The sequence below is a fragment of the Chenopodium quinoa genome, unplaced genomic scaffold (assembly GCF_001683475.1).
Source record: "Chenopodium quinoa cultivar QQ74 unplaced genomic scaffold, ASM168347v1, whole genome shotgun sequence".
Lineage (NCBI taxonomy): Eukaryota > Viridiplantae > Streptophyta > Magnoliopsida > Caryophyllales > Amaranthaceae > Chenopodium > Chenopodium quinoa.
The window spans coordinates 2,388,535-2,401,968 of record NW_018744718.1 but is presented as its reverse complement, the minus strand read 5'-3'; the positions used below and the strand labels follow the sequence as shown (position 1 = coordinate 2,401,968).

Genomic DNA, 13,434 nt, shown 5'->3' with positions numbered 1-13,434 from the left:
TCCTACAAAAATCATCATTATGACATTATTACATTATAGAGCCCAATCCAAAGTAATTAAGCACGTTATATTATTCATCATCTTCCTAATACACGAAGTTTCTACACTCCTCTCATGGACAACCTTACAAGTATGACAATCAACTTTCTTTCTCTCTCCTAAAATCTCCCCATTTCCTAAGAACTTTCCAGAACAATCCAGGTCTCACCTTCTTCTTCCTTTAGATTCAATTTCCCCATTTTTATTAAATCTCGAAAAAACCTTATTAAATCAAGAATCTCTGTTTTTTTTCTTTCTCACAGGCATTTCATCAAACACTTAGTGTGCATCAATGGCGGACAACGGCGTTGTACTTTTTTACGATGGAACCATTGTCACCACCGACACCAACAAAAACACAAACCCTTTTTCGATCAAAGTCGGATTAACCCAGATGCTTCGCGGCGGCGTAATCGTCGAAGTCTCCGATCCACGGCAAGCTAAAATCGCTGAAAGTGCAGGAGCTTGCTGCATTTCTGTCGCCGGAGATCAAAAGGGTATCGGAAGAATGTCAGACCCATCTGTAATCAAAGAGATTAAACGCACCGTTTCGATTCCCGTCATCGCTAAATCTCGGGTCGGGCATTTTGTCGAAGCCCAGATTCTTGAATCAATTGGATCCGATTACATCGATGAAAATGAGCTCTTATCAATTGCAGATGAAGATCATTTCATCAACAAACACAATTTTAGGGTCCCATTTGTTTGTGGGTCGAGAGATTTGGGTGAAGCTTTGAGAAGAATTCGAGAAGGTTCTGCTATGATTCGGACTCAAGGGGATTTATCTGGGTCTGGTAATATTGTGCAAACTGTAAGAAATGTTAGGCAAATAATGGGTAATATTAGGGTATTGAATAATATGGATGATGATGAAGTTTTCACCTTTGCTAAGAAAACTGGGGCTCCTTACGATTTGGTTGCTCAAACTAAGCAAATGGGTCGGCTTCCGGTTGTTCATTTCGCTTCCGGTGGGATTGTTACTCCTGCTGATGCTGCCCTGATGATGCAATTGGGGTGTGATGGGGTGTTCATTGGAGGTGAGGTTTTCGATGGGTCGGACCCGTTTAAGCGTGTTCGGGCGATTGTGGAGGCGGTCAGGAACTATAATGATCCGGCTGTGTTGGCCGAGGCGTGTTCCGGGTTGAGTGGTGCAATGGCGAGGATGAATATCAATGATGATAACAGGGTGGTTGAAGTTTGAAAGAATGGAAGGTATCTTGTTCTGACTTTATTGATCAAGAGTTGAGATATGTTATGCTAGAATTCATAGATGTTGATCTTGTTGACTTGTTTGATGTTGTTATAGAAAAATATGTGGTTTCATGAGACATGAATCATGTTGTAGTTGTGTTGTGTACTTGGTTATGTACTTGAGACTGTTTGTTGTAATATGAGGAAATATAGAGATATGAATGAATAAAATAGTTACTCTTTGTGTATGTTGCTGTCTTTGTCTTTGTTCTTGTTCAATTGTCTTTTGCTGAAACTTATATTACTTAGTTACTTACTCAGAAAGGATTTGTTTCGTGGTGCAATTTTTATCATTGGAATGTGTGTGCAAAGAATATATGGTTAGTTTTCAGATACAGGCTCATCTCAAAAATTTGAGCCATGTTGGAGCCCCTTTGATTTCTAAATCTTACCCTTGCATAGATTTTCTAATAGTGTTGCCATTATATAATGTCCTTAGGCATCTCCTAGATCAATTAGAGTATCGGGGAACGGGGGTTGTCCTACTTTCATTATGGTTAGCCCACCAATAACATTTCCACCCCATTGCGGGGTGGGGGATAGGGAGGCGAGATTGTCCTAATCTCATCATGTCAGTACTAATAACATCTTTACCCCATCCAGTTGGGTGGTTGGGGGGTAAGGAGCAGTCCTATTCCCATGGTCAGTTTACAATAGCTAAAATGTATAAATTAGCTTGTTTCAATAAAAATAGTGTAACATAAACAAATCTAAGCTGAAGATCTTTGCAATACTACTGGATCTATATTTTAGAGGCTAGAGATACTAAAGATTGTGTCTGTCAAAGTGTCAATCAATGATTTACTGTATTCCGCTTTGCAATGAGGGTTGGTGATAGTTTTACTAACAATTTGATCATACAAGTCAAGAATGTGTGGGTTTTTTTTTCTTGTCCGTGATGACCAATTTGATGTTGAAGTGATTTTAAAAGGATTTACTGATGATGCAATGATGAAGCTTAGGGCCTGTTCTCTTCCGTTGAAGTGAAGTGAAGTTCAGCTCAGCTCAACTCTTAATTTACGTCTAATGATATTGCTAATGATATAAAGTCAAATTTCATTCTTTTAAGCTCTTATTACAACGATAATAATAATAATAATAATAATAATAATAATCATCAATAAATAATAATAATAATAATAATAATAACAATAATAATAATAATAATCAATAAATAATAATAATCATCAATAAATAATCAATAAATAATCAAAGATCACTAATCCGTAGTTAAAAATCACTAATTAATAAGTTCAGTTCAGTTCAGCCGAGTTCAGTCAATCGGAACAGGCCCTTAGAAGAGTTGTGCTGAAAAGTATTGGCGGGTGAAATCAATTGTTGGTTCGGTGACCCTGGTTTTGGTAAATAGTTGTTGTAAACGGATTTATTCAGCATGGAGTAATATTAGTGATTTTGAAATTCTAAATTTTTATGAAATTAAAAACACTCAAATCTAGTAAGATGTAGAAATATAATTTTCTTTCCTCCTATATGATTAATTGTGATTTATGACTGTTTTAGGCTACTATATTTCAAGCACTTATAGTAGTCGTTTTAGCTGTGTTAATACTTGGCAATAATCTCATGCATTGTTTGTAAGTAGATTTCCTAATCCCCTATGGGCAGTGGCAGCAGATCCTGAACCGAGTGAATTCTAGGTTGAGCCAGACTGCCAGTATACATCCGACTTTCCTTTACCCTGGCTGTCTTAAGATCGAGCTTGTGCAGGAGCATATTAGAAGAATTAAGATAATGTTGGTATTCTGTATGCTGTCTCTCGTGTAACTTTATGAGTTTTGACAGGTTGGCATTTTTAATGCAAATGCCACATAGCTAGGTGATAATACCATTTACCCACTGAATTGATCATGTATTCTTCATTTCTGCTTCACAGCTTACCTGTTTTGAGTGCAAAGAGAGGGTGTTTCGAGTGCAAAGGGATGGTAGAGGTTGTGTAAGCATTGATGCTGTCAAAATGTCAAGCTTATGTGTCTGGGAAGTTATAATGGCCTTGTATTTGAGATAAATGTACTTGTCAGCCTTGTGGCATCTCTTTCTTATCCTATTTACACATGTTTTATCTTACTCTGTATATGGTGTGAGAGTAAGCCTATTGGGATTAAAGTAAAGTTGCTGTTATGCTTTCCCTGTAACACGCGCTGCAAAACCCTTTGATGATGAACTTAAAGATTGATGTTTTGCTTATGCTCAGTTAACTCTCTACCTGTTTATTGGGCATCTGATCTTGCTGATAGCTTCACTACACTCTCCCACTCCCCCCTCTTTTTTAGTATGTAGGAGTAACTTGGTACAGCTTACTGTCTGTAGGTGACGACAACTTTTTAAACCAATAAGAGCTGGTGGCATGTTTTGTTTAGATCTAGTCTAGAAACATTAGTTGCTATTGGTTTCGCCTCATCATAAGAAACCTGCGAAAGCTCAAGGTAGTATTATCTTCTAACTACAAGGTGCAGATATGCAGCATGATAAATCAGATTCAGTTAGTCAGTGCCCTTCGTTACACGACTCCTGAAAAAAATAAATCCAAACTCTAAGTTTCAATAAGTACTTGGGACAGTAGGATCTCTAATATTTTGTAACTTGCTACAAGCTCAGTAGAGTAGTACTCAGAAGTTTGTCCTAAGCGAGTATATCCACTGTGCTGATCAACCCAGAAAAATTCTATAACATGGGTAGTTCTGCATCTTATTATGCACAAGCTGACAAGCTTATTTATTTGTAGTTTCAAAGTCTTGTGGAAAAGAGATCTATTTTGACACACCTTGGACCATGTCCTTGTAGATTTGATAAATGCAACTCATGCCCTAGATAATAAGTTGACGATTGTACACCTCTTACATTATTGTTATTGTCTCATGTATTATTACGACATTATTTAAGAGTGTCTCTCAAAAGCATTTAATAATTTGATATCTATCATTGTATTAATTGACGTGTGATTTTGAAATTATATTGAATTGTTAATCCTAAGAATTTAATCATTTTAAAAAAATATATATTTTAGTGACACTTGTTTTAAGAACATCATAAAATTTTTGTACTCGTATTATAACGCAAGGCTGTTACAGAATTAAACGCGGTCTATCTAGGAAATTGGCCTCTGAATGGTTAGATAGTGTGGCCAACTTTAAGTGGTGAAGCAGAGGTTAAATGATGGTGTATTGATACCGGTGGATTTGCATGCAGTTTCAGCAGCAGCACATGGTCGAACTACTTCCGCCGAATTAAATACTCTCAATCAACAAAGGGTCTTGTTTTAGGCATTGGTTATGAGCATTTTGGTATTTTGTTTGGTAACTATATAGGTGCTAGTTACAATCTTTGATGATTATAGTACACAGTAGTATTTTATGAAGGATGCAATATGCAAGTGACAATCCATTGCAGTTGTTAGAATGAAGAATGATCAGCTTGCGTTTTAGAAGTGTCAACTTGAGACTATTATTACCTTGTTTATATATGTTTATTTAGGTGAGTCGAGCCAATTCCCCTGTTGTTATTTAATCAATCTATTACCGGATTGTAATAAGTTTAGTACAGTGTATGTTTTAGTCATCGTGAACTAGTTGGAACTTAGAAGTGCAAACTTTTGATACCCACATCAACTACCATTACGTCTTAAAAGCCATAATCTCAAGCTCACCTAATAATTTACGTGACACTTCAAGTCTTTAACGAACCAACCATCAAAAGGATGTTGAGTGTCCTCTTGAATATCTTATTTATTGCCCACACCCATAGGTTTGATCCTGTAAAATCTGACCCACAGATTCAGAAGGTGATCTGTGATTCCATATCTTGACATATTCAAAAGCATGGAGAAATATGATATGGGAGCCAAGTTGTAAGATCAAGTTCAAAGATTCGGTTAAGCATAGGTTAGATTAGATATCTCCTTACATCATGGAAACCAACAGCTTACTTGCGTCATCAAGAACAAAGATCTTATCTTGTCAGCAGAACTTGTTTACTTTCTTTCTCAACCTTTTTGTGGTCCTAAGAACACTCAACCATACGTGCACTTGATATATTTAGCTGATCTTAAATTTATTTAAATCCCTAGGTTAATTTCACACCATCATCTTAATATATCCGCGATTTTGATAGGCATCTCCTCTTCTCCAATAATTACTCAAGTTATCGCATTTTCTATGACTGAAAATAATTGTTGATGATTGGATTTCTTGAATTGTTTGTATAATAGTACTACCTCTGATCTAAATTACTCGCAACTTTGGAATATTTTATATCTCACAACCCCAAAGTTGCGAGTAATTTGGACCGGAGGTAGTATTTGAAATTTACATGTAACATTGTTACCAACATTTTAAGATACCAGAATTCTCTTAGGCATATTGTCACTGAATCTATAATTCATACATTGTCAACCAAAGTGTGGATATGCCACTTCCTCTGGTTTTTAAGTTCATGGTAAATCAATATTTTTCTTTTGATATTTCTTAATGTTGATACAACAGAGGTCCAGCTGAGGTTTCTGTACAAGCAGCAAATGAAGTACAGAACTCCTCTACCTATACTAAATTACTAATCATATAAGTCGATGTGCCAAATTTGATCATCCATGAAACAATTCGCTTCAATTGCCCAAATGGTTGGTCACCCTAGAATTTCAGGGGAATTAATCTTATGGTCCTGAGGCCTTCAATGTGCTTTCAGTCTGAAGACTCTCATTACCAACAGTTCCAACACCACTAAACAGGCACCTCAAAGAAAGCTCGTAGGCAGCAAAAATCGCTCCATTCACGACAAAAGCCCTAGCCACTGCAGTTCCTAGTCCTCTCCACAGAACTCCATAACCATCCTGCTTGACACTCTTCCTAAAGCAATCGACAATTCCACTGTATGTCATTGAAGCTTTCGTTTGTGCCTGGAGTCTAGTCTTGATCACATCTAATGGGTACAATGTGGCCCAGCTCGCAACTCCAGCTAAACCCCCAGCTACAAGCATTGTATTTAGGGACTCTTGGCCACTCTTTCGGCATCCAGGGTGGAGCTTTTCTCTCATGTACTCATATGTCCAGAAGTACAACCCATGAGCTGGTGCATCTCTGAGGGCTGTGATGGTTAAGCCATGATATAACCCTCTTAGACCTTCGTTTTTAAGTATGGTTTTGGCTAATTTTTTGGGACCGTTTTCAGTGTTTGATACCAAATGGGTGTTTTGCTTCAATTGAAGACGGATTTTTAGCAGCTCAACGGGGCTCAGTATAAGACTTTGGAGTGCCCCGGTGCCAAATCCTCCTAGGGCTACCCCCTTATACGAAGGAGGTTCTCTTGGATCGACAGATTTGTCACATGCTCGAGATAAGACTGCATATGTTTGGAAAACCATGGCATTCTGCAAATCAAAGGTAAGAAAGCACAGGCTTAAAAGATATAACCTATCAAGCAAATGCAAACAGGATGCTTAAAAGTTGAAGCATAAAATCACAACCACAATTGAAGCAAGTTTTCTCCAAGGTTATGATAGATCTACATATTGAATGCTTGAGACTATTTTTCTGTCAAATTTACCTTTTCTAATTGCCTGAGGATGTCACAAAAACACCAAGTGAGTCAGATAGACACATAGTTATGACATTATGGTGGCTGGTAGTATTCAATTCTATCAATTTCATAACCAAGAACTATGTTTGTTATGAAATTGGGTTGATAAAAACATCAAAACCAAGAACTATGCTTTGTTACTAGCCTGAAAATCAGGACAAAATGCACAACTTATCTATGCTACTCGGACTCATACATAAACATCCGTGGTGTCCCACACAGCCATAACTTCATAAACGCGCACATGTACAAGTGTCTAAGTGCACATGTGCGCGCTTATGGAGTCATGGCTTATAAGCTTTTTGCATGCTTCTTATTCAAAATGGAGTGTCTAAGTGTCATACCCACGTCTAAGGATCAAACATCCCAAGAATACAATTACACAAATACTTAAGGTGAAATAAAAATGGTACTCTAATAACTTGTCATGCATATTCTTTAGACATGAAAATACAATATACAGTACGCAATTGCTAAAACACAGGGGATTGGACCTTTTCTTTTCTTACCCAGAAACTGGCATAAGATTCCCAAAAAAACGGTGGATTCCCATTTCCCAGGATCAATTAGTATCCTAAAAGAACCATCAAAATAAGTAATTATCCCAAAACCAATAACAGCAATTTAATCAAAAAAAAAAAAAACTCCAAAAAACATAAATTAAATAAAGAAAATTATGCAAACCTGAAAAGTGACAGAGGCTAAGGGAGCAGCCATGCCTCTGTAAAAGGCAGAGGGTCCTTCGGTGGCAAGAACTCGCCGGAAAATACTGATTGCACCGCCGGAACTTGAGCTCTGTTGCCGGATTCTGAGCGTATCCAGCGGATATCCGGCGACAACTCCGGCGATTCCACCAAACCCACCTGCTATAAATTCTTTCCCCCAACTACTTGCTAAAAATTCTGGCCAAAAATCCAACTTTATCTCCTTTTGCATCCTCCCCCAATCCTCAAAAAAAAATAAAAATTAATCAATCCTCTTTTTTTCTAAGTAAAAATTCTGTTTTTGGGTAAAATCCTTCAATTAAAAGGTAAACCCAAAAGAAAATTTGAGATGATTATACTTGCTTTTGGGTTATTTTAACAAATTGCAGAATACCCACCTAATCAAAACACCCTTGTTTTCCTTGAAAATTTCAGGGTGTTTTTTTTAAAAAAAAAAAATTAATGTAATTATGCAAAATCTCTCTTTTTGCGAAATTAAGGAGGATACGGATAGGATTTTCAGATGGGTGTTTCTTTTCTGAGTTAATTTAACAAATTTAAGGAGCAATTTAGAACTTTCCCACTCTTTTTAGGATATGGTTTTGTGAATCTTCTCACTTTTATCCCAAAGATTCAAGCTTTTTATAAGAAATAAATTTCAATTTCAAGCGATAAAAATCGAGACATAAAATAATGATATTTATTGAGGGAATTGATTCAAAGAGGGAGAAAATTAATTGGGAATTTGAATTAAAAAGATGAAAGAAACAAAAAGTGATCACACGATACAAGTTTGTTGGGACTAGGATACTGCTCCAATTTAAGATTTTCTTATTTAAGTAAAATTGCACCACAATTTGTGGCACGTGGCCCAATTGTAAAAGACACGTAATATAATGGACCTTTAAATTCTTTGAAAAAATATTAATAAAGAATGACCATCACAAACTTTTTTTATTTGGTGATTGAGTTGGATGAGGAAGTACTAATGTAGGTTTGATATGTATGTGCAAATACATATCAAACATTAAAATATTGAAAAGTATTGTAAAGCACATGGGGGTGGGAGAAAAGGAGGAGAGAGATGGGCATGTGGGACCAGTTTTAAATGTACCACTGAAAGCTTATATAATATCATTGACTATGTAGTGATTCTATTTCTACACGTAGTTAGTACCACTGAATGAATATACAGTACCATTGAATGAATATATAGTACCACTGAATGTTCAATGATACTATTTGATCATCTAGTGATACTATTAATCACCCAGTGGTACACTTAAATTCAGCACATGGGGGTGAGAGAAAGGAGGAGAGAGATGGGTAAATTTCATGCGAAATGTCTCTTATGCCCCTTGATATGTATGTCCAGGTACCTATCAAACCTCCCTTTGGAAGGCCTCGAGTTGGATTGGGTGAATTGATGGGTTGATGATGACGAGATGTCATGATCTTGATTCTCCTTATTAAGTAAGCTACTCACAAATCTTTATTCCCCCCTTCAATTATATTCCGATAATGATTAGCTCTAAGGGTGAACCGGGTAAAATACCAAAAAAAAAAATGTTCCGATAATCATATTTCAATTAAAGTTATGTTTAGTACTACATACTCCGTATCTATTATGTTATCTACATGTCTATTTACATAATAGCCTAATAGGCATGTAGATAAGGGACGGAGGTAGTACATAATATTTCAATTAAAGTTATCTTAGGGCATGTTCTCATTAACTGAACTGAGTTGAGCTGAACTGAACTGAAATGAATATTTTATAAGAGAAGGAAATTAGGAGCTGAGCTGAACTGAACCGAACCGAACCGAACCGAACTGAACTGAATTTCAACGTAAGAGAACAGGCCCTTATAGTGTGTTTAATTTAATTAATTTTCACTTATTTGAATTTGGGAAAATACAAGTTAATCTGCTAGATAAACGAATTTTTGTTAATCTGATTGAAAATGCAGGGTCATTTATTCAGTATTTTTGGTGAGCTATCCAATTACTGTTTGCCTTTTGCTTTTACTGTTTGGTGAGGAAATTACACATGTACCCCTCAACTAGTACATGAAAAGACGCATATACCCCTCCACTGGTATTTGAAAAGACAATTATACCCCTAGATAAACAAATTATATTTCAAAGGTAGACAATTGTTTATCTGGGGAATTAACTGGGTATCCCTCTTTGAATTTATCTTATTTTATATGAACTATATAGACCTCTTTGAATTTATTTTAACTTGTTAGATTGTACGGAGTATTAAAAATTATTTTAGATCTAATATGAACATGGATTCCTTATCATAAACTAACTTTTCCTCAAATTATAAAAACTTCATCTACCTTTTTGTAAATCATATTTTAACTCTTAAATTGAAATATGATTATCTTTTACGAATAATTTGTCAAATTTTGAATCCAACGTATAAAATAAAGGCCAAAAAAGGTAAGTCGATAAGTGTAAGGGCATGTTCTCATTTACTAAATTGAACTGAAGTGATTGGAAATGAAGTGAATATATTTTATGAGAGAAGGAAATTAGAAACTAAATTAAATTAAACTGAACTGAAATTAAGCTGAATAGAACAGTCCCTGACACTAAATTATTTCAAACTAGGTTAGATCCCGTGCCATGCACGGTAATCTTTATATATAGTTATATATTATTGATTGATTAAGAAATATTATAATCATATATTCACTAGTAGAAAAATAGCAAATGGCACCGGTTCAAACCCGGCCTAAGACACCGGTTTGAACCGGTGCCAATGTGAGGGGTGCCAAAAACCCCCCTTGAACCGGTGCCATAATTGATTTTTGGCACCGGTTAACCGGTGCCAAAACTAATTTTTTTTTGTTGGGAATTAAAGTGAATTGGCACCGGTTAACCGGTGCCATAACTATTTTTTTTTTTTGTTGGGAATTAAAGTGAATTGGCACCGGTTAACCGGTGCCAATTCACTTTTTTTTTTTTTTTTTTTTTTTTTTTTTTTTTTAAGTATGCTTTATCCACACATTCAATCAGAGATATATTGATCAAAATATAATCAGAAACATATAACAAGCTTGAATACGAAATATAATCAGAAATATATTGATGATTAAATTGTTATTTTACAATACAAAAAAATAAAATAAATTACAACATCAAAATCCAAAAAAAAAATTACAACATCAAAGAAAAAAAAAATTACACATCGAACGAAAAAAAAATTTACAACAATAAAATAAAAATTCCAAAATCAACACTTTGATTCTTCACCTGCATCAATTAAAACACCGAATTAATAAAAACTCACAATAAACTTAAATTACGAAAATTAAACCCAGAAAATAAACCCAGAAATCACAAAATTAAAAGCAAGAAAATAAACCCAGAAATCCCCCCCCCAAAAAAAAAACCCCAAAAATACTCACGAACTGAAAATAAAAAAACCCAGAAACTCAAAATTATAAGAAAAATTGAAAAAAAAAAACAAAATCCCCGAATTACTTAACAAGAATGGCTTAACACAAGTACTTCATCCATTTTTTTTAACATGCATGTACCCAGAAAAATACAAATCCCCGAATTTTCTCTTTTAAAATTAAAACACCCACAAAACTCAAAAAAAAAAAAAAAAAAAAAAAAAAAAAACCAAAAGACACATGCATATACCCAGAAAAATCGATTAATTAAACACAAAATTAAACCCAGAAAAAACGAGAAAAATCGAATTAAAATACAAAACCGATTAAATTCGGATAATTATACCCAGAAAAATTGACAAAACTCGAATTAAAATCCAATAATCAATTAAATAAACCCAGAAAAATCGATTTAAATCCAAAATCAAACCCAAATTTAAATCCAACAAACTCGATTAACATCGAATTAAACCCATAAATAAACCCTAACCTCGAAGGATACCCATAAATTGTTGTTGATGATGATGTTGGTGGGCTTTGCGGCGGCGGTCGACCTTTGTGGTGGTGGCGGCGGCTTTGCGGCAGTGGTGATGTTGTGGTGTTGGGCTTTGTGGTGGTGGTCGAATTTGTGGTGGTGTAGATCAAAGAAAGAGAGGAGATCGAATTGAAGAAGCTAGGGAGAGGAGATGAAAGAAGATTGGTTGAGAGAGAGGAGATGAAGATGAATAAGGGAGATGAGAGGAGAGAGAAGGAGAGGAGAAGAAGGGAGAGAGGAGAGAGGAGGAGATCAGAGGGAATGAAATAAAAAGAGGCGGAGTGAGTCAACTTTATTTAGGGTTTATTATGTGTTGAACCGTTTTTTTTTTTAACATCTTATGGCACCATTTGTATTTTTGGCACCGGTTTGATCTGAACCGGTGCCATTTCTCTTTGTCTAAAAACCCGCCCATTTTTAGGCCGATTTTTGGCACCGGTTTGGCCTGAACCGGTGCCATTTGGGGGTTTCCTTTTTGTATTTTTCTACTAGTGATTAGTCAAGAAATAATAAAAGTATGTGACATGTTAATTTGATATTTGCAATTTTAATTGTAGCTTCCAATACACAACTAAAACAAAGTAGGCAAAAAATCCGAGCAATATTTTTTTTGGTATATATTGCCCAATTTTTTTTAGAAAGATTTGTGAATAAATCTTTTATTTTAAATATAATAATTATTACGTGGCAATATGGAATATGTACAAAAAAAATATGATTTTTGTAAATGATTTGTTTCCTTAATTAAAATATTTTAAAAAAATGAAAAAAAAACCTACCAGGAGATGACACGCGTCATCGCTGGTGTGTTTTTTTAGTATATAGCATTGATTTGTTGCTCTAAAAAATTAATAATAAAAAAATTATTTTGTATTTTCTACTCAGTAAGTGTTATACGTTTTGACACGTGATTTTAGGCAATTTTATTACCTTAAATAAAATAAGAAGGAAGTGATTAGCTGGAGTATTAAAAAATTGTAAAAAAAAAGTAGGGTTTATAGTTTATTGAAAAACAAAAAAATGTAAATGAAAAACAACACTACAGAGTATAATAATAATAATAATAATAATAATAATAATAATAATAATAATAATAATAATAATAATAATAATAATAATAATAATAATTTATGGGTTTGAATGGAGACCAATAAGAGAAGAATATATAACAAAGAGTATTAAAAAATACTCCATAATTTTTTGTGAATAAAATAAAAAGTGTAATTTTAAAAAATTACAATAATAAATTATACTTTATATTTGATAAATATAACACTTTAAAAAATACTCTACAAATGGGGAAAAAAATTCAATTGAACATGCCAAAAACGATTCATTTAACATTTCACGCAAAGCTAAGATGCTTCTATTAAAAAAAAATAAAATAAATAAAAGATGCTTCCAGAATCCCATTTAGATAAGGCCTTATGCTGATGCCACGATAACAACTCTATGTGATTAAAATGGATAATTATATAATGAAGTACAATTATCAACAACGGGGATCTGTGGCGCAATGGTAGCGCGTCTGACTCCAGATCAGAAGGTTGCGTGTTCGATTCACGTCAGGTTCAATATCCTGGTCCCAATAGATCATTTTTTTTACCTCCCTTCTAATTAACTTAGGGTGCGTTTGGTTCTCTGGTTTCAGGAAAGGGAATGGGAATCATTCCTTTTCAACCTGTTTGTTTGCCACTTTTTCCCTCAATCATTCCCCCATTTCATTTTTCAAAATACCCCAAAACCCCTCTTCCCCATTCCCCACCCCCCACTATCCCATTCCATTCCCCACCCACCCTAACCCTAACCCTAACACTAACACTAACACCCATATACGCCGGTGGTGGTCGGACGGCGACTGTCGGCGAGCACCGGGGAGTGGTCGGGGAGGCTCGGCGAGCAC

The 13,434-nt window shown here is 35.0% G+C and overlaps 2 protein-coding genes and 1 non-coding gene across 3 annotated transcripts; 2 read left to right on the top strand and 1 right to left on the bottom strand.

Annotated features, from left to right (window-relative positions):
* Window positions 1-1,478, top strand: LOC110703356 (pyridoxal 5'-phosphate synthase-like subunit PDX1.2). The gene is made up of 2 exons (XM_021881154.1): window positions 1-201; window positions 303-1,478. Exon 2 carries the CDS (start codon window positions 332-334, stop codon window positions 1,238-1,240), a length of 909 nt encoding a protein of 302 aa, XP_021736846.1. The 5' UTR covers window positions 1-201; window positions 303-331; the 3' UTR covers window positions 1,241-1,478.
* A 4,158-nt stretch (window positions 1,479-5,636) lies between these two features.
* Window positions 5,637-8,386, bottom strand: LOC110703355 (mitochondrial arginine transporter BAC2-like). The gene is made up of 2 exons (XM_021881153.1): window positions 7,564-8,386; window positions 5,637-6,670 (listed from the first exon to the last, which is right to left on the bottom strand). Exons 1-2 carry the CDS (start codon window positions 7,813-7,815, stop codon window positions 5,957-5,959), a joined length of 966 nt encoding a protein of 321 aa, XP_021736845.1. The 5' UTR covers window positions 7,816-8,386; the 3' UTR covers window positions 5,637-5,956.
* A 4,647-nt stretch (window positions 8,387-13,033) lies between these two features.
* On the top strand, window positions 13,034-13,105 carry TRNAW-CCA. Its single transcript has one exon. It is a non-coding gene; the product is annotated as a tRNA-Trp (tRNA).
* The last annotated feature ends 329 nt before the right edge of the window (window positions 13,106-13,434 follow it).